At 41.6% G+C, this 21907-nt stretch overlaps 1 protein-coding gene across 1 annotated transcript in view; it reads left to right on the top strand.

Moving 5' to 3' along the window:
- Window positions 1-6322: 6322 nt before the first annotated feature.
- Window positions 6323-21907, top strand: part of MAP3K5 (mitogen-activated protein kinase kinase kinase 5) — a 99256-nt gene continuing 83671 nt past the window's right edge. The window contains exon 1 of the mRNA XM_063390292.1: window positions 6323-6728. Within this exon, the coding sequence (XP_063246362.1) occupies window positions 6323-6728 (406 nt within the window). The remainder of the gene's footprint in view (window positions 6729-21907) is intronic.

The raw sequence follows: 21907 nt of genomic DNA on the forward strand, positions 1-21907 counted from the left end.
GCAGTTCTACTCATTCTTTAATCTTGTAGTAAAAATGAAAACAAATGTATTTATCCAATAGCCTCCAGGATTTTAGAATAAAATCACTTCAAATTCAGTGCAACTGAACTCAATTTAATGTTTCCTTTGGATTACCACAGCAGTTCTCAAAGCCTCATAACTGGCAAATTATAGGCTTCATTTACTGACATCATGTGAGATCAAATTTTTTAACCCTGGAGCAAAGGAATACCTTACTGAATTGGCTGCTCCAGGCCAAATTCAACCAATTTTAGCTTCTCTGGAATCTTTTTACATCCATTTATTTTTTCAAAATTCAAGTTATAAGACAGTTTTCTGAGCAAGTGTTTTTAAAGTAATTGCCCTTTGTGACTGGGATGCCAGTAGCAATTCTTGAAAAGATACAAGGCCACCACAGGGGTACAGTAAGTAAATTTGGATACTGCCATTTGCAAGGTGCCAAGGAGTCAGATGCTTAATGCTGTAAAGTCCAGTTACTCTATGGACAATTTATCACTGAATTGGAAAGGTTTCATCAAGTGCATTTTTTCCAAGCTGGTTAATCTTTCATAATGAGTGGAATTCTGCAAAGAGGTTATACAAACAGGATCTTATCAGTGGCACAGCTTTGTTTTAAAGACACTATTAAAATAATTTTAATAGACACAAAGATTAAGAAGTAGATAAAAGGTTACAAGGAAGTCCTTAGATAAGGCCTAGTTCTCAAACATTTTTTTTTCACAGACAAACTTGTGAATTCAGGCTTTGAAGATAAAAAAGAAAAGCAGAATAATGTGGACAGTGAAAGTATTTGATTAGGATGGTTTCAAGGTGGAATAATAACAAAAGAAACAAAAGCTATTTTACAGGCAAACAGAAAAGGTCCCAACAAATGAAGTTGCTAAACATGACTATTTCTTCTTCAGCCTCTAGGCAGCTGAGTAAATTCAAGAAACATGAAAGACCGCCAATCATAGCAGCATTTTATATGCAGCTACTGAAACCAAATGATCTACCAGCCAGGTCCTTTCAGCTAACAACAAATCACACAGTCACAGAATTAATTAAGTGGAAAAGATCATCGAGTGCAACCTGTGGCTGAACCATGTCAACCAGACCATGGCACTCAGTGCCACATCCAGGCGTTCCTTACATAGCTCCAGGGACAGTGATGCCAGCAACTCCACGGGCAGCCTATCCCAAAGTCTGATCAACCTTTCTGTGAAGAAATTCCTCCTAATGTCAAACCTAAACCTCCCCTAGCTCAGCTTGAGGCCATTTCCTCTCATCCTCTCAAAAGTTGCTGGGAGGAAAGGCTGACTCCTACTTGCCTACACCCTCCTTTCAAGGCATTGTAGAGATCGGTAAGGTCACCCCAGAGCCTCCTCATCTCCAGGCTGGACACCCCCAGCTCCTTCAGTCCCTTCTCATCAGACTTGTGTTTCAGAGTTTTCACCACCTTTGTTGTCCTTCTCCGGACTTGCTCCAGCACCTCAATGTTTGTCCTGACCCGAGGAGCCCAGAACTGGACACAGGACCTGAGGTGTGTGTGGCCTCACCAGTGCAGAGGAAGAATCCAGGCAGTCTTCCAAACAGACGGATCCTGCGCGCATCAGTAGATGGCAGCCATGTTCCACGCAGAAAACGAGAGCCCTCAGCTGAAGGAAAAAAATCCCCGACTACACTGAAATTGCTGTTTTCCTAACACAACATAATTACAGTTAAAAAGGGGAAAGTTGCTTAGGGTGCAGTTTTAGGCTATCTTTATGTAGCTGTCGCTTCTCTACACTCAGCTCGCAGCTGTAGCCCTCGTTAGCATTAGAATAGGTGGTTGAGATGCTTACTGCTCTATCTCCACCCTTTCGGCCACAAGAGCTCTGCTGTGTTACAAACACATATCTCTCATTTCCTCAGCTTGCTAGCTGAGGTGTGAATTGAGCTGCTTGCTAGCCATCGTTGCTGTGTGCACAAATCCTTCCAAAATCCTTGCTGGGTCAGCAGGAACAGTAATCAGAAAGGCTCGAGTCCAAGTGTTTGAACAACTTATAAAAAGATCTTTTCTACCAGAGAAAGCAGAATGTGAACTATTTCCTCATCTGCAAGGGCAGGTAGCCTAAAACACAGAAAGTATTCAAGGACTCAGTTAATTTTTGTCTGTCTTTTCACTATTGCACCATTCCCTAGGCTCCATATAATCAAGATTTTTCTTCTACAAGTGAATGCTTATTGACTAATAGAAGCATTGAGATGTTTCCAGCTGAAATCCCCATATCATCATAAAGCCGAATGTGTTGCAGCTTTAGAAAAAGCATTTAAAATCCCAAGGTTCATTTAAGATTGAAAAACTGGCAACATTGAAAATAAACAAATAAAAGTAACCAAGGGGGTTTCAGTAATGAGTACAAAGGGAAAAGGCTCCCCTCATATGGCTAAACTGAGGGTTATGGCATTTGGAAGGAAGAAGCAGCATGGAGGCTTTTCTGGAAGCTTAAAACAGTAAAAGAAGCAAGGGAAAGGAAAGACACTGGAGCAAATGAAGATTTGGACATGGAGATTTAGAAAGAAATGTGAGAATTAGGGGGAAAGAGAGTACAAAGGAAGACCAGCATACAATCTTCACCATGCTCACAGGAAAAAGGCTACAAAGACAATCCTGACTGGTGAAATATCCATCCGTGATGATGTATCCACATTGTTCAGTCAGGTTTTGCTGGCTGCCACACATGTGCACCATGCTCTAATTTGGTGAGCAGATTCCTCATGTTATTACTGTTCCATGATCAGCTGCATCCTACACAATGGCCAACAGGCTCTATTTACTCCCCACCCTTCTACTTAAATATTGTTTTAAATGTTCAGTGTGACCATAAGTGTATCTTTTCTTAAAGACTGGCAGCTGGCTGTCTCAAAATACTCCTTCTCCCTCTAGAACTTAAAAGTTACTTCTCATTGTCTACAGTGATATACTTAGTCTAACTTTTTAGATAGCTTTTAGAAACAAGGTTTTTTAATTTTTTAACCTTTTCTAGTGCTTGTGAGAGTTCTGGCCTAAAGCTTACAAAAATCACATTAACTTACACACTTTTAATATCTCATTCAAATTTTTGTATCTCCAAGATTCTTTAAATTCTTTTGGGTTTTTTCAGACACTCATAATTGAAACATGCTGGATTTCTGAAAACCTTTTTCTGTTTATCAGTGAAAAATTTACAGTGAATCTCCAATCTCTTACTCAAGAGGGCCTTAAAAGATCAATGAAATTTCACATCCATTTTAAACCCAGTATTTGGGGTGATAGATTTCAGTTTATTCTATGAATTCCATCCACATTACTGTAAACAACTTCAAAATGCAGGTTCGTCTAAAGTAATTTTTCTCCCTCTACTGGACATGAATGGCCACCAAACATAAAAAATATAAACTGGACAGAGTTATGCTTAGATTTAATCTCTACAAATTAGGATACATTTAAATTGTCTTTTTTGGTCTTGGACCTTGTTTACACTAGTTAGATCAGCTAAATCAAGCCTGTGGTATTTGTCATGTGCTGTTTGTAACTCATCAAAAAATGCATTTATATTTGCAACTAATAAAGTTGGCAAACTCTTGGATGTTAAAATTATAATTATGGTTAATACCAGAGGTAAATATTTTATAAGTGTAGAAATATATAACAAAGAGAAGGTTGTTATTTCAACAAGTCTACAGCCAACTGCTTGTTCCAAGTTTTTGTCTGTTTTGTCTCTGAAAAAAGAGCTGTAACAGGGTGGTACTGAATCGTGATTATATACAAACCATCTGGTGTTAAAGATGTTAATTTCACAGCCCTTGAGAAACAAGTGAACAAGGTAAGAGCACTTCTCATAGCAAATGGGGTGTTACTTCAGTTTTAAAAAATTCCTTGGAATTACCTCCTAATCAAACATAAAAACACAAGAGCTCCTAAATGCCAGATTGTTCACTTCAGAGATTAAAAGATAGATGTTCACTTTATAAAAGCATCACCAATTTGTGTTTGTTGTTCAACAGTATTTTGATTTTTTTCCCAGTTTAGCACTCAACCTCACTCACAGCCAAATCAGTAGAAAAAGGACCTTGTATTTGGAATAGCCATGGTGCTAATAACGAAGCCAGCCTCACAAGTCAGTAATGCTAAGTGGAATAGCATGCTTCTTCCGTCTCCTTTTAGTCCATGACTTCCTTCTGCACTTGACAAACACGGGCTGTTCTCGAGAACAACAGAGACATATTGTTCTTGCTTCCTGTAAGGTGATGTAAGTGCAATGTTGAATGGATTAACACCAATTCTGCATTTTGTGGAAAACACTATAATTTAGAAAAAAACTTTGCCATTCAGACTGTAGCAAGAAACAATAACCTACTGTATCTGGCAGATGAGCAAATATTAACTTTTCCCTGTAAATTAGTCTTTAGTTTGCTTGTCATCTTCCCACCCCATTTACCGATTTCTTATCAGCAGAAGCAAATGCCAGTCATATCTTTTTGGAAAAGGGGACTGCTCAAAGCGAAAGCAAACAGAGCTACTGAAGCTACTGCAGTGAGTAATTTTTCTAATTACTCCAGGATTGATCCTCTGGCTACAGAAGTAATGGAAAACAATGATACAGGAGGAGGCTTTGTGCCAACAAGTGGATTAGTCTTAACATCAATTTTAACAGGATAGGACCTATTGATATATAAACAATGCTAATAAATGCTATTTTTCCTTCTCTCTTGTACCTGTTTAATAGAGGCCCTTTAAAAAAAGACATTTGATAAACATCCACTTTCACAGTATTTATACCCAAAAACAGACTGCAGAAGTCGCAACATTATTTCATTTTCCATTTTGAACTCCCCAGATATTCACTCTTGGACTGCAAATAATCTGAAATTTTGGGGCATCTTTTCTTCACATGACGGATTATTTCAAATGCCAAAGGATCCTTTCCTCTACTGGGTGCTATGCCATACAAAGTTTGCACAGCTTTTGGCTATATGCTAGTTATTCCTACTAGTTTCCTTCCCTGTGAAGTAATGTTTTTGGTAATTATCAAGCTTTCAAGTATTCTTGACAAGTAAATTGCAGGTGAATGCAAGAAACCGACATATTTAATCAACATGCAGGGGTAGTTTTCCAGTTTCCGAGTGCAGACTGGCAGAGCGTGAGAGGCTGATCCCGCTCCGAGCAGCCGTGAACCCTTCCGTGAACTCGCAGCCGCTCGGGAGCACAGAGCAGGGCAGGTTCAGGCGGCGGTTAATAGCAGACGGCAAAGGCTAATGATTACTCAGTCCTGACACTGCTCTCACGGCAAGCACTCAAAGAATTTAGTCCTGACAAGCCAGTTCGAGTATGTGTGCCATTAAAAACAAACAAGAAAAGCAGTAAATGATAAAAACCCCTTTAGCAGGGCCAGGTTCAGCGCACAGGAAGGACCTGGCTTCTTGCAAACACAGGCTCCCTCTTGCGAACCCCAAGCAACTCTGAAGGCTCCGGGGCGAGGGAGGGCCTCCGTCGTTTCAGCGGAGGGGAGGCGCAGCCTGACCCACAGATCTGAAGCGCAACCGTGGGCTCGTGTTAGGGGGGAGCATATTACAAAACAAGGCCCCGCAGGGGACGGCGGGGAAGGGCCGCCCTCGGTCCTCTCCAACAGCGGTACTGCCGTCCCTCCCGGGGCGCCCCGAGGAGCGGGGGCGGCCGGGCCGGGACTTCCCAAGGGGAGCGGCGCCCTTCCCGGCTGACAAACCCGTGAGGACACGACGTGACTCCCCTTTCCCGAGAGCTCCCACTCGGGACGCGGCCGGAACGCAGAACAGGGGGGCGGAAAAGGTTATTTGTGTCCAGAGGCGGGGCCGGAGGAGGTGCCCGGTGCTGGGGCCGCCCCAGCCCGCGCTGCCAGTGGCTCCGCAGCTGTCGCTGGGCTAGAGCTGGGGCGCCGGAGAGCGATCCCACAAGTGGTTCCTCCCCGCGGCCGAGGAATTCGCCCAAGGAGTGAAGCGGCCGGAGGAAGAGCGGGGTGCCGGGGTGGCAGGAGAAGGAGGCCGGGCTGCCGGGGGTCGGCGCGCCGGGAAGTCCCTGCAGGTGCGGGGGAGAAGAGAGCGGCGCGTCATGGTGCCGGTGGCAGGCACGGAGGGAGGCTCTGCTCGTCTCCCCGTCTCCTACAGCCTTCGCTAGCGCCCGAGCGGGAATCCCTCGCTTCAGCCCGGCCACCTCTTCCCTCCGGCAGCTCAGCGGGACCGCTCCGGGGCGGGCGGCGCAGTATGGCATCCGCCTAACCCCGGCCAGCGCAACAGAGCCCGGGGCTGCTCCTTCGCCGCCGGCATGAGCGACAGCAGCGAGAGGATGGTCAGCCTGCCGGTGCCCGGCCCGCCCGGCGGCGGGACCCCGTGCGAGGAGGTGCTCGGCAGGAGAGCGCCCGGGGCCGACACCGGCGCCCGCAGCCTCCCGCCCGACTTGGCCGCGCCGCCGCCCGCCGCTCTCTGGGCTGAGGACGCCGCCGCCGCCGCCTGCCCGAGCACCGCGGCGCGGGCCAAGGGTGGCGGCCGGCGGACCGCGGTCACCTACGTGATCAACGAGGCGAGCCAGGGGCCGCTGCTGGCGGCGGAGAGCGGCGCCCTGCAGAGCCTGCGGGAGGCGTGCGAGGCGGTGGGGGCCGTGCTGGAGACCCTGCACTTCGGCAAGCTGGACTTCGGCGAGACAGCCGTGCTGGACCGCTTCTACAACGCAGGTGAGAAAAGAAGGGCTGCCCGGCTGGGGCTGATCATCGCCGCCGCGGGACCGGCTTGGCCGGGGCTCGCCGTCACGCCCCGGGTTCACCGCGGGGCGGCGGGAGCAGCTCCGGCGGCCGAGCCCCCGGTGCTCCCCGGCCCCCGGCTGCAGTGACACCCCCGGGGGGCCACGGCGGGTACGTGGGGAGGGAAAAGTGCACCAGAGCCCCCTTCTGTCCCCTGGCTAATGAAGAAAAAGCTCATGTCAGCAAGTGTGCTATGAACCAGCGCTTGTGACTGCTAACAGCGGAGCTGGTTCCCTGGCTGTATTCTCTCGGTGTCCTAAGAGAGTGCGGCGATGCAAATTTGCCCTGGTAGGATGCGTGCGGGCTGAAACAGGAGCGGCGAGGTCATGGGAGTTTTGAAAAGCAGGTTTGACACCAGGCGCGTAGGGACAATTTCTTAGTGCTGACACGGTATCTGGGACGCTCCGTGTGTTTGTGGTTGAAAGTTTGTGCTTTTGATATTGGTTGCATAAAATACATGCGATGTATGCGCTTGAACAAAGAGCTGTGCACACCGAGTTAGTTGGCAAGAGTACCCAGGCTGCATCCTCTCCCCCAGATTGCCAGCTGCACGGGGATAAAAGTACATCACCTTCATTTGAAGGTGTGGTGGCCTGAGATTCTGTGCTACGGTGTACTTGGCCCCGTTTGTAAAAATAAAAATATCATCCCTGCTTGCCAGATTTTCAAAGACTTCATACAACTATGGTTATAGTACTGAATTAATGGCTTTTTGCTTTAAAAAACATCAGAAGCAGGAAATTGACCTGACCTGCAATTTTAAGCTTATTGTTTGACGTGTACATGAAATACATGCTAAAAAGAAGCATTTAACAAGTTTGGTCAGATACTGTAGTTTCCTCCTCTCCTGGGGAGGAGTGAAGAAAAAAGGGAAAGAAAACCCAAACAAAAACCTCCTGGCAGTATTGTAACCTGTTCTCACAAAAGACTCTTCAGCCCAGGCATGCATATGCCTGTCACCTCTTTGAAACTTTGCAAGCTTTGCCTCATGGACTTCTGCTTTCAGTTCAGTGAGGTGGGTGATTCTTAAGTGTGCATTCACAGCTTAAGAATCGCCTTTTGCCCTATGCAGAGCCATTTCCTTAAAAGTAATAACTCTCGGAGGTCAGAGGAGCTGTCCTCACAGGTGGAAATAGGAAGGCCATGGAGTTTCATTATAGACCTTACATTCTCTGCATTCAGCTTGGAGAGATCTCAAGCACCCTGACATCTCTTCATCCCAGGGCAGGTGAACCTGACAGTCTCTTCTGGTTCTGTTGTGGAAGCTGTCACGTAGTGAGGCTCAGGAAGCTGAGTTATCCCTGATGTTTTTGTACCTCTTACACTGGTTCGTTTTTAGACTCTGGGTGGTTCAATAGGTGGGGTCTTGATAGTTCATGGACGCTTTTCTTGTAATGAGAGGTTTGACTTGAAGGGGGCCCCTTTCAATTCTGGCAGTAGGCGTCTGGCTTATAGTGCTACATAACTGCATGCTTATGTCATATAATTTGCTTATTTCAGTGGCTTTTCAGCAAACTGTAAATGTGAAAATATTACTTTTTCATTCGTCCCGTTTGGGTGGAATTTAATGGAACTGTTGCAAACCAGAAAAAGTACTTTGTCATTCTGCTTCAGTAGTGAAGTCCATAAACACGTAAAGAGCTGGGAGAGTTGATCACCTCCAGTGCCTGGACTGAAGAGAGCTAGATGTAGAAGTTTGCATCTGTGCCACCTGTACTCTGTACTGTCTAAGCAGACCAGGGATAAACCATCAGCAATCTTGAAAACTGTGTTTTGCTACTGATATTAGGTCTAGAGGGATCTGTGGATTTTCCCTCTTGTTTATTTATCACTGTTGCACTTTCTACACTCTATTTTTAGGAATTAGTTGTTCTCCAGAAGCTTTAAAGTAGTGAAAAAAATCTCTCTCAGATTGGGAACACTATTAAAGAGTAAAAGCTGTGTAGTAGAAGAATGCAACTGTGTAGGGAGCAAAACCAAAACAGCCATGGAGGGTGTAGCTTTTGCACAGATTTATTTAAACTGCTTTAATAGGGTAGTGGGACAGAGCATTTGTAGGTGACCTAAACTCCTCCTCTCTTACCCTTCTTGTCCTCTTTTGCTGTGTGCTTTCGGTGATCAAAGGTGATATTACTACTACTACTAATAAATAATAATAATAAAGAATATCTGTACACTGTATTATTTTTAAAAATAGTGTATGAAAATAGCACAGCATGACTAAATATGAAACAAAAATTCAGCAGTGAAAGTGCTTTCAAATTACATGATAGTTAAGTGGTCATATTCACTATATTCATATTCACTCCTAGATTCATTGTAAAGGTCAGTTAAGTTACAAGAGTAAGGAATGATGTGATTTGAGGAAGGTTTGCAAAATAAAACTTACAACTCTGTATGAAACAAAACAAAACATTAAACCTCTCAGCTCTCATCATACATTTAAATTAACTGTGATTTATGAGGCTAGACCTACAGTATAACATACTTGTACATCATTAAGGCTTCCCTTTTTAACGCCTTTTTTGCTTTGTATAACATAGTCTGAAGTCTTGGGTGATTTCTGATGTATGTTTGCATCATGCCTCTCACTGCTTCAAAGAGAACTTGAAGGAGTATTAACTAAAATATCTTAGATGAAAATACTCATCATCCGCTCTAAATGTAGATTAGCCTACTAATAATCTCCTGCCAGCTTCAGTCAACTATGGCCCTTAAATGCTGAGGCATAATTAGCAGTGCATATTTAGTGAGTAGGTGTCAGCTATGTATAATTGAACCGTGCATCCACCAAATATTAAGAATGAGCCTATCTAGCGTTTCTGATTGCATGGCTTAAATTCTGCTTGATTTCAGCAAAAAATTTAAAAACTGTTTCTCAAAAAACAAATGTCAAATGAGCCCTGGAAACTGTTCAAGAAGTGTGTGACAAAACCAGATACTTCAATATTTATCACATTTTCTTTTACTTAAAGAAGAAGGTGAAGAGAGGAAAATGTAGCCCAATTTCTTGCAAAACTTGATCTATCTGGATTTAATCATCTGTCTTAAGGGCTCTTTTCCTCTGTAAAGAGGATAGCTGGTTGTTTTGGGTTTGGTATTTTTTTTTTGGTTGTTGTTTTCTTTTGTCTCCAGTAATTTTAAGCTGGTGCAGGTGAATTACATCTATCTTCTAAATTCAGCTTAATTTCTAAACACTTCAGAAACATTTTGAGAGTTGAGCAATTAAAGATATGCCAAAATGTATCTGAGACACCATTCTAAAATGCAGTAGATAATTATGGTACTTTAAAAGTCACTGAAGCTGCTGCTATTTGTAATTAAATGGTATTTTTCTTACATTGTAATGACTAGATCTGCATATCCTGTCGATTTTTCTTTAATTTCTCCGTTTCTTTTGGAAACAGCCATAAATGAGTGTAAAGTACTTAGTTTGTTTGGCTTAGGTAAGCATTCTTTTTTTTTCCCTGTATTTTTTTTGGCAGTTGAAATTAAAATTATTTTCTTTCTAAGCAGATCTTTACATAGTCACTTTATATTACATAAGTGGGTCAAGGACTGACTGAACAGAGTGAGAAAAACAAAATAGGTAGAGTATGGTAAAAGGGAAGAAAGTTGCATGAATCACTAATCTGAATAAAGTCAGCTCTTCATGGGAGGGAGGTGCTCTGAGTCAAGGTAATTTCTTCACAAATGTTTTTAGAAATAGTGATGTGTATGGTAATTTACTAGATACATACTATTGGGCATTCTGACTTTTAAATACAATCTCAGAGGGACTGGTGGAAGATAAGACAGATCACACTGTTACTGAGAATGGTATGGGTTTTCTAATCTGTGCAGTCAGTTGTTTTAGGTTGGTTCTCAAGATAAACATCTTGGCTGATGTGCTTTTCATATAAAACTGTCTTTCTAACTTTAATGTTGTCTTATAACAGGGAATTTCAATTTCATAAGCTTCTTATTCCCAAGTTTCATCCATCATTGGCCCTTAAGATAGATAGCATTTTCTACTAACACTGTTGTGTGAGGCTGTTGAGATAATTCCCCAGAACAGCAATGATCAACTAAAATACAGTTCATCAAATAAGAGATGATAAAATAGATTTAGTATCTTATCTTTATTTCTGGAATTCAGCATTATTGCTTTCAGAATTCATGCAGACTTGGGCTTGAGATTGGCATGTTGCTTACTGGGCTTAGAAACGTAGTGTGCAACGCTCTTGGGAAGACTCGATATAAAAAACTACAAAATGTTCAGGGAATAAGTACAGTCACTTGTGTGAAGGTGAACTTTACTTCAAAGATGTTTTACACCTAAATTGTTTCTGTAGATTCTACAGAACATTTGGGGATTGTTTTAGAAATGCATTTAGAAACATTTACAGGCACACAGAAATGCAGTAAACAGTACCAGGACTCAGTGACATTCTTGTGATTTCTTCCTCTAAATATGATAAATTCTAGGTTGCTTTTTTTTTTTTTCAAGTGTGATTTATGCCTTTATATAAGTTTCCTGAAGTTCGTGATTGTGACACAGTAATGCAGACTTCCCTCTTAAATCCAAAGGAGGTCATCTTCTATTCACAACTGATGTTCTCGATTCTAGAAGTTGATATAAATATTTGCTGTGGTAAAAAGCAGCATGTACCCTACAGTATTAGCTGTTTGTAGGAGAAAAAAAACCCCCAACCCACTAGCAGAGAGAGTAATCCCAAGTTTTATTCTATTACACGTTGTTTCTCAGAACAATTAGGTGTTTTTCACCACCTTTTTCTCGACGCTTCCTGATTAAAATTTCATACCTTCACTGAAAGTGTTTTGTCGGGCAGTTCAAATACTGCACATACTTTCTGTGATTATGCAGCACTTACATTCGTATTTTATTTTACTTCTTTTTTACACCCTTCCCCCCCGTTCCCCAAGTGCTGCTGTACCCCACTACTGTTTCTATAGCATCATAACTGGAGAATCAAATGATAATTCATGTAAGTGTAGCAGGAGAAATTATTGTGATGTATTATTCTTGTCTGATTTCAGAGTCCAGGACAACTACTATAAAAATAAAAAGAAATTTAGTCCCACTGCCAGTGGAAATCATATTGAAAAATTCTGTGTTTCAGCAGCGATGATGCAAGTGATGAGTTGGAGCAAGAGATGCCAAGTGAGCTAATAATGGTGTGAAGACTTGAGCTGATGGCTGTCTTGAGAGTATGACTATAATCACATCAGGGAGGCAAAGTATTATGAGTACAGAGTCCTTGTGTCAGAATGCATAGCACATATTGTAATGTTTAGGTGGGATGGGTTATAAAGCTCCTTTTGATGCTGCATATTGATTCCAGACTCTCTTAGAAAGCAGCATTAGAGACCTAAACCAAATGCATGGCATTTCTTCAACACAGACCAGTATCTAATTCTAAAGCACCTGAATGTCGTCTACATATACAACAAAAAATTGTGAGTCTGGAAAAAAATCCGGAATCCTGATAAAAAGTTTGTGTGTTCATAGTGCTAGTGGAGAACTTCTGAATTTACGAAGAAATTGAAAACAATTTGAAACAACATATTCACAAATATTTCCATTGCTAGACCAGCTGAAAATTTTATAAGTAGATTCTAATATTGGTACAGTATTGCACTACTCTCCTCAGAATACTTGTCAATAGGTGACTGGAAAACTAATATTCCTTCAGTTTTTGTCTGAAGCAGGAGGAGCACTGCAGATACACCCACTCCATGTATGTGGGCTGTGAGGCCTGGGTTCTCTTTCAGACTCTGTCACTGGCCTGTCACAGCAGTTTGTAGCTCTGCTGTGCAGAAAGAGCTTCCTTGGGCCTCTCCCACAGCTGAGAGGCTTATGCAGCGTGTGCCGTGGGTGTGAGTTACCAGCCATGTCTGTAACATGAATAACATTAAGGGTATGCTCCTGCAGTGTTTATTTACTGAGTGTTATCAGTGAGACCACTGACTGGAGAGTCCACATGAAGGCTTTTGTTGGATTATTTAGAAGTCACTGGAAGTCACTAGAAGTTAGGCTTTTGAAATGGTACTTTCTCTTTTGCACTTAAGTGCATCAGGGTGATAGAGGTAGTTAGGAAATACTTCATGGTATTTGAAGTGGTGGGAGGAAAGTAGGTTATGAAATTATTAGGGTCCCTTAAAAATACAGTAAATATGTAAAACTCATGAGGCATCCGTATGAGCAGACATCATCTAAGTATAGTCCCCACGGGAGAAAATGCTGAATGGAACTAGATGAATGCTTTTTGAGTAATGCAGAAGAAAGCTTGTGACTGATTTTTCTGCCGTTTGCATTTCTGTAGGTCTGAACAGGATGTGTCATAAAAAATGACTCTTGAATTTGCTGCAGTCATGATAATAATTCGGCTTCTCTTTTTAGTAGCTTTCCAAAGTAAAGAGGCACAATACAAAAAACTGTAAATGTGGCAAGTGACAACAGCTGAAACAAGTTTTGTTAAAGCCTAGAAGTTGAAGTGAAAAGTAGAAAAGGCCTATGTACATGGTTTAGCACCCTGTCCTCAGTAAATTTCACCCTCTGTTACATCTGAAATAAAACTAAGTTAAGCAAGTGCATATTTGAGTTTTATGGCAGTTTGTTTTCTTTTCTCTCTCATAGAACAGCTGAGTTTTGAGTGTATTCTGTGGTGCTGATAATTTAAAACTTGTTCTTCTGTTTCCTCATTGCCTTTGGAGCAGTCTGTATTTGGAACTGCTGTATTTGTATGCATAGGTAACCTGCAAGTTTATTTGTAAGTTAAACCCAAAGGAATTAAGAAACCACAGTGGCTCTGCAGTGACAGGGATTTTGCAAGTTTAATAAAATGGAAGTTATTGCTGGGATTCACATCTTTCATTGTGGGCTCCCAGCTTTAGATTAGTCCCCAAACATCCACTGTCCACAGTAGTCTCCTACGCTTCTTCAGTATGGCTTCTCTGGGGTTATATACTCAGCAATACAGACACACTCAGAGTACAACATTTGTTAGAATGAGATAAACATCTGTAGCAGTCAGCAAAGTCATCTCATACTGTAGAACCTGTGTGTGACAGATGACAGAAGAATCTGTTTTGACAATTGGAGCATTTCTGGTAATTACTGATGGGTAGACTTCTGTAAGAAGTTTGTAATTGTTTGTGTTCCCAGAGAACATGAACATCAGGCTGAGTTTGACATACAAGCACAGGCTGCTTTTTTGGTTTATATTGCTTTTTTCCTCTGAGACCAAAGTGATGCAGATAAAATGTTTCAGTTATGAAGAGCCGCTAATCAACTATTAACAGTGGCATGCCAGAGTTGAATTCTCTTTTAAATCGTGTTTGCCTTTTTCATAAACATTGGGATGAGTTTCGATGCACCATGGGGCTTAAAGATTTCCCACAGTCTGAATCACTTGAAGCCAGTGGAAATCAGAGCTCTTTCAATTCCCAGAAGAAATGTATGTTTTGATTTAAGAGCTAGACACCCTTGTAAAAATTTGGCTCTGCATTTCTCCCTTACTGTAATAAAGTAAATGAGTTGCTCTGGGACTTGCTTGTGATTGTGTCAGTGGGTGTCTCTTGCAGAGAGTGCACTCTGGGTGAGTAAGCAGCTGGTGCTTTCGGTGGTGAAGACAATTTTTCAGAGATAGCTCCACAGAAGAGTTATCTTCTCACTTCTTGCAGAATTATCTGGTTCTCTTCCCCTTTACACAATACTTGTCAGATACAGTTTTAATGCTGGTTTCACTACAGTCTTTCTGGCTTATTAGGGACCTATAGACTGAGACCTGCAGTCTGTGGACTGTGAAGATGCAGGTTAAATTTCTGGTAGAAGTCTCTTCTGCAGTGTGCATAAGTCACCTGGCTGTAGTTCGGGAGGCCCTGGATGTGACCAAGGAAGACTCTGTGATGTACCAGAAGTAAAGGAACAGTTGTACCACTGTAGGAACTAACATATGGTCCTGAAGTGGGGCCCCTCCTGCTTGGGAGAAATTTATTCAGTTGTCTTGACACAGTAGCAAAGTGTTTCATTTAACTCCACTGCAGAGGCACGCCCATAAGATTAAGTGCTCTTACTTCTACTGCTCCACCTTCAACATGAATTTTGCAGCTACACATACTTTTTAAAGCATGATAGTTCTGGCTTTTCTCTACAGAGGAATGTATTTGAATGGAAACACACTAGATGTATGCCATAATTTTTTTGTGTTTATTGGTTTATTACTGCCTTCCAATACAAATCTCAGATAAGGTTTCTTGATCTTCCTCCATGAACCTTATAGCTGATTTGAGTGAAAGTAGATTGACTTTAACCTGAATGTATGCATGCTGACTACTGGTTATGCTTTCAGTAACATAGCATGATAATAAAAGCCAGGTTTTTGGTTGTGTGCTACATCCTGTCTTCACTCACTCCTTGCAGCTCTCGCCATCAATGGAAGTGACATGTGTCATATGTGGAGAAGGGCAGAATCCATTTGTCTCTTGAATGTAACCTTGTCTTCCAGATCTCAGTTGGAAATGAGAAGTTTTTGCCAGGCAGTTGGTGTGAAGAACAGAGAATACCTCCAAATCTCCTTGGGAGTGTAATTTTGTCAGTTCTAAACATCGTCATCATTCCTGGGTCAAGTGCAATTGCAAAAGGCTCAGTGATACTATCCTGATCACTTTCACAAAAAGTGATTGTTACTTGTGTATATAAGCTGAAGTCCTGTGTATTTATGTTCTCTCATTCCCTGAGATCAGTTTCAGTTTTTGTTTTCTGCAGAGCTGAACTTCACTGCTACTTCAGATGAAAATAAATATACTTCCTTTGATACTTAGAGCCCTTCCATATGTAATCTCTTATAAGTTTTCAGCGACCTTGCAAATCATTCAAGTTGCAGTGCACAAACTATTTTCTTTTGTTTATTATGTTGACACTTATTTTGGGACATAAAGTTCCCTGGTCAACTCATTCAATGTTTGTATACTATTTACATTTCAAGACTGTGAAGACTCTAATTTCCACAACTATTTTTACAATTGCATGTTAATTAGAAGAGGAACAGAATTTCTTAAAGAGGTTTTTTTTTCATTGGTTTTGGTTTGGTTGGGTTTTTTGGTGTGTTTTGGGTTTTTTGTTTGTTTGTTTGGTTTTTCTGTTTTTGTTTTTTTGGGGTTTTTTTTTTGATCATGTGCTTGGTTGTTCTAGTTTCCTTTTCTGTCTTTCTGAGTTTTTATTATTTTGGGAATTTTCCTGATTTATTAACCGGGAGTAACTGCTCTGTATATAGTAATGTGGCACATAAGAAGCGTGGCAGGCATTGCAGGGCAAGCCAGAAAAGAAGTAGCCCTTCCAAAATGTCCTGTTATATTATTGTATTATGTGACACCAATGCTATTAACTTTGAGGAAGTGCTGAGACCGTGCAGCAGTGCCCAGTTCTGGTCTGTTCTTGAGGGATTACAGTATTTCCTAACCCTTCATCAGAGTGAACAGAGGTGTTTTTTTTCCTTCTTCTACTTGCTGCCACAGGCCAAGGGCAGCATGGGGGTACCCTGACTTACTACAGCCAGGGAAGGCCACCCCCAGTGGTGAAGTCTGAACTTGCCATGGCTGTGCTTAGTCCAGGTCTGTAGCTGGAGAGAAAGTGCTTCATCAACCTCTCAGCATGAGGAAGGAAACCCTTTGGCCTGAGATAGAGCTGGGGACTCAGGATGGATGCTTGGTTCTGGACAAGCCTTTTAGGCTGCAGCCTGTATGGGCAGCACTGTCCAGAGCAGAGACTGTGATGCAGCCCAGCCCAGCTGTGCTAGCAGCTTCTTGCTGGGTCAGTCTCAGGGTGTATTGCAGAATGTTCTGGGGATGAGAAGTGTCTCAGGCTGGATTTAGCAGCCACTCAAAGAGCTTGTGTTGAAGATTTACGCAAATATGCTTATTTCATTGAGGCTTAATAACACCAGAAGTTTGTGGAGGTCATTAAGTGTGAAGTGGATTTAATGTGGTTTAAATATTTCAACATATTTGGGTGTATTTCACAATTCTGAGGTCCATGGAGAAAGTCTTAAAAGTATGTGTTCTAAAAGAAAATAAGAATTCCTGCCACTAATTCTATTACCAGAAACCATGATCTCCCTTTTCCAGCTGATGCAAGAGGGCCAAAATGCAATAAAAGCACTGGGAAAATGGACTGAACTAAAGCAAGAGCTTTTGCAGCAAGCCCTGCCAAATGGGTGTGAACTGGAAAATTTCCAGTCCATTTTCTTGCTTAACTGCTTGTATTTTGGTCTCTGTTCTGCAGCATCCCAGAAGTGTCTCCGCTTTGACTGATCAGTGTGTTGACAACCTGATACTTGTCTCTGTATCCTCTCTGTTCAAGTACATGAATAGTAGACTCAGTTGAAAAATTTCCTGGTAGGCAGCCTTACCAAACCTCTGTAAATTTCAGTTTATGCTGTGGCTGGTTGCAAACTGGCAGATGCCTGTCTTCAAGATTTAATTCAGTTCATAAGAAATTATGTGTTCCTTATCCATTATGAATTGAAGATATTGATTCACAGACACAGAGCTGGGGTTGTTCAACATGGAGAAGAGAAGACTTCGGGGAGACCTCATTGCGGCCCTTCCATACTTTAAGGGGGCTGATGAAAAGGAGGGAGAGGAGCTTTTTATATGGGCAGATACTGACAGGAAAAGGGGGAATGGTTTAAACTGAAAGGTTAAAACTGGTTTTCAAACTGAAAGAGGGCAGGTTTAGAGTAGATGTTAAGAAGAATTTCTTTACTCAGCAGGTGGTGAAGCACTGGAATAGATTGTTCAAAGGTTGTGGATACCTCATCCCTGGAATTGTTCAAGGCCACTTTGGATGGGCCTTGAGGAACCTGATTTAGTGAGTGGTAAGGGTTGGAAGTAGGTGAACTTTGATGTCCCTTTCAACCCAAACCATTCTATGATTCTGTGATTTAGAGCTACTGCCATAGTAATGTCAAGTACTTTTGCAGTAGAACTGTCTCAGACTTCTAACACTGAAAGGCCTAGTTGACATGGCACATTTTCAAATAATCCTTGATGCAAGTAAATAAATACAAGCAAGGTGACAGTTACTGCAATATGCATATCAACACAAGAAAAGAGAATTATCCTCCTGCTAAGAGTATACTGCTGCCTCACACTAGCTGCAGTGCTAAGTAAAGTAAGATCATAAAATGCAATTTTCTGTGCACTTCCTCTCATTAAGTAGAACTGCTGGAATAGTTGAGTGTATTGTATCCTTTGAGATGCAGTCCCATGGCAGCTTAAGTGGAGGAGAAACTGCTTCTCCAACAGCTTCTCTAACACGCTTCTCCCTGGTGCTGCTTTTGGTATTCAGCAAATTACGTGATGAGGTAGGTCATGGAGCTGGCCTGATTGCTAACTCACTTCTTTACTTCCTTCTGGTTAGCTTTCTGTTGAGTAAGTTCTGGGAGCTGATCATGCATTCTAGAGGGCAGACCAAAAGCAGGACTGCAGCAACCTGTGTTGAGATTGTCTGAAGGTGTGGTTTCATGTTATTCTTGATCTTGTCTCCCTGTGGATTGCCTCATATCCTTTCCTCTTCCGGTCAGGGTGGCTAAGGAATGTATTTCATGCTGGCTGTGCCAGCTGTTTATGCTCTCAGTCTGATGTTTTTCAGATACTTTCAGTTCACAGGAAGGTTTGAAAACATTCTCTGAGTTTTGCTGTGTATTACAACAAAAATTTGAGAACTTCTCATCATCTGAAAGCTCAAAGATTCTGCCACCTGAATTTAAATTTTTACTGCATCTTTGCTAGCAAATGAGTGTTTGTAGTGTGGTGTCCAACTCTTAAGGGGAGCACCCAAGATTCATAGGTGCTCATGGTCGAAAGGAATGACGAAAGTCAGAGGGTCTGCAAAAGCATACAAAGTTTCATGAGGTTATGCACTTGTCATGAAAATTGGTATGTTAGTCCCTTGTCCCCCCATATAAGCAACAGTAGTGGGTTTTGAATAAAGGGGTAGAGTGAAAAGGAAGATAGAGAGATGGGTTAAAGAGGGTGAAAGAGGAAAAAAGGAAGAGAGATCAGCAGTCCTGGCTCCAGCATTGATCCAGCTGATGGTATGGCCAAGGTCGTGGGATGCACACGCACCTGGGCTATGTGGTGGTATCTTTTTATAGATAAGTTTTCTCTGTCCTGGAGATAAATTTCTCACTTTCTATGCAAATTAGTTATCATGCTCAGTCTGTTCTTTTAGACCTTTTTGGAAATGGGTCAGAGGGCTTTGGAGATCTTTGGTGGTCTTGGTCCTCCTCTATAGTCCATGCCCGCTTCTTGACCTCATTCACGCACTGTACTGTGTTGTGCTTATCTCCAGGAACCAGAACAAGGACACTTGTCCTGGAAAAGTGCTGCCCAACCTCTCTATGGCCCCCTTTCTCCAGCCACATCCTGTTCTTTCTCACAACAGTCCTTGGTTGGCTCCACAGTTATCCGGCTGTTGGTGTTTGGAGACATGCACATTAGTGCCCTTATCTTCTAGGCTTCTACACATGGATAGCAGAGTTCAGCGGCCTATGCTGTTAAGCTGTTATCGCTTCTGGCATGCTTTTGGTCTGTGCCAATGAGTAGAGCCTCAGTAGCATTCCCAGTGGCCTGTTGGAAGGGAGCAGCCTGAGGCTAGGAGAGTTTAAGACTGATGGAAACCATTCCAAGCCACTTGGTCCTGATGCAGAAGTGGGACCTGGGGCATGTTTAATTGGTCAGCATTGCTGTACTGGTTTCCTAGTTTAGGTGTAACAAGTGTGCTTCTTTGAAGCTTTTGTTCAGAGCTGAGGGAGTGCAGTTGCAGTGCCATATCTGTCCAGGAAGATGGGTTAAAGATACTGCATTTGTGAATGGACATTTGCAGCAGCTATCTTAGCTTCCAAATTCACAGTCTTTCTTGAGGCCCTTAAACTGAATAAAGGGCCGTGAGTAGCTACTGCAAGTCTTAGGCCTCAATGGTCATTGAGCAAATAACCTGCTAATATGTGTTGTTTGTTGAAAAAGAATCTTTCAGATTCGCCATATAGAACTGGATTGCAAGTACAGCATTTGTACATTTTTTCCAGCATGGATCATCAGTTTCTTTGTATCTGCAGGAAAGGCACAAAATGTCATGACTGAATATGATGTAAAAGATTCGCTTTCCATTTTAATACATTTGATTTTTCAGTCAAACTCTAATGCACAACTCAGAGAGCACGTCATTCTTTCCTTTGATAAAAGATATAATATTTTTCAGTTATTAATTTCTGCTTAAATGTAAGTGCCTTGCAGTTATATTGAAAAGCCTTTGGTGTGGTAAATGAAGACAAAGAAATGAAATTTCAGGAGCTTAATTTTTGGCTTATGCTATTGTAAATTACTTGGTCTGTGCTGGCAAAATTGTTTCCTAGAGTTTGTGGTTTAATTTGCTTTATATCCAGGTATTTTTGGATAAATCTCTGTGAAAGTGGTTACTCTGCTAAAAATGAATGTGTGAGTAGGTGGTGGTTGTTGTCACTTTTTTCCCCCTCAGTGTCTCGTGTGTTTCTTCATCCTAAATGTTTCTTTTTCTCTTCTATGGAAGATGAAGAGCCTGAAGCATGAGAATTTAAGTGTTTATACAAATGCAAACTGAGCTAGGTTTACTACCAGTTGTGTGGGTTATTTAGTTTGTGTAAAGCTGAATATCTATTTTAATGGCAGTTATTCAGATTTACATCTGTGTAGCTTTCCTGTTCACATCAATAATTGCTGTAGGAAAAAAAAAATCTGGTTTTAGCATAAACTACTGTTATCCTTCCCATTTCAGCACTGTGGGTTGAATAGAGGTTGAAGCCTATGTTGAATATTGCAGTGATATCATGTATACTGAGTGGTTTTAATTAATTGGTACTAGAACAGTTGGAATACTAACAGAATTCCAGAAGTTACTTGAAATGAAAACATTTTTACTTGTACATAGAACACAGAAAGAATAGGAATATAAGATTAAGTAAATCACCAATTTTATATGCAAATGATAATTCTTGCCACTTTGGCTCAATTAACCTGTGCCAGTCATCAAATTTCTCTTACCTCACTGATTTAGGCACTTGGAATTGATGAATTGATAAGGTTCTTCCAATATCATTTTCTTGGTTTAGTTGGGGACTAGCTAGTGAGAGGTTTTGCTGTCTACTGTGATTTTAAAAATATAGACAATAGATTAGTTTGTAGACTATTTTCTCAAGTAAAATGTTTGCTTTTGTTTCTATTTTGTAGTCCTTGTTCTTACTCAAAAATATAATGCAATGTAAGACACTTAAAACCTCATTTGTAGTGCTAGTTCTGTGTCAAAAGTGCTGCTTGTACAATATGTATATTTTTTTATATGTGGTGTTCAGCATTGTCCTAGCTTGGTGAATGTCCGTATATAAATACTTCAGAATTGAATTCAACGTTTGCAGTGCTCTAGGTGCTTTATCTTGAAGTCTTTTATCTTGCTTCTGCCAGCTGTGATGATGGCCATTCCCCTCCGTGAGTAATGGACTTACTTAAGGATTTCATCTATAGAGCTAAAGCACTTTACGGAGGAACAGATAGCCATCTCATCATTTTAAGGAGAATGAAAGCAGAAGGATGGAGAGTAAATGACTTGCCTGAGGTTTGGCAGTAGACCATGGCTAAAGGTGAGGAGAGAGCTCAGCTTTCCTGAGTTTGTGAGCTGCTGGCTAGATCAGCTGCTATTGTGATCACTGGTGATTTAGATATGACTCATTTCTGTTAAGAAGACAAGAACTTCTATGACAGTTAACATAAAATCTGAAATTTAAAACACTCTTACACAGTGGTTGGATATTAAATTGTACTTCAGTAATTCTAAATTAGTGCTGTAGCCATATAAAAGTAGGTTTTGGTACCGGAATCATATGCAGAGTTAGGTTGCCTTTGGAAGTAAAGTTTGAACATCTTTTATTAATACAGAGAGTGACAAGCAGCAATAATCCAAGGCTGTTCTTTTTGCTGTAAAACTGAATTGAATGGGAATGGAATCATAGCTATCACAGGCCACCTGGAGTTACCATTGACAAAGCCAAACTCTTATCATATCTGTTAAATCTCGT

This window comes from Prinia subflava, chromosome 2 (assembly GCF_021018805.1).
Source record: "Prinia subflava isolate CZ2003 ecotype Zambia chromosome 2, Cam_Psub_1.2, whole genome shotgun sequence".
Lineage (NCBI taxonomy): Eukaryota > Metazoa > Chordata > Aves > Passeriformes > Cisticolidae > Prinia > Prinia subflava.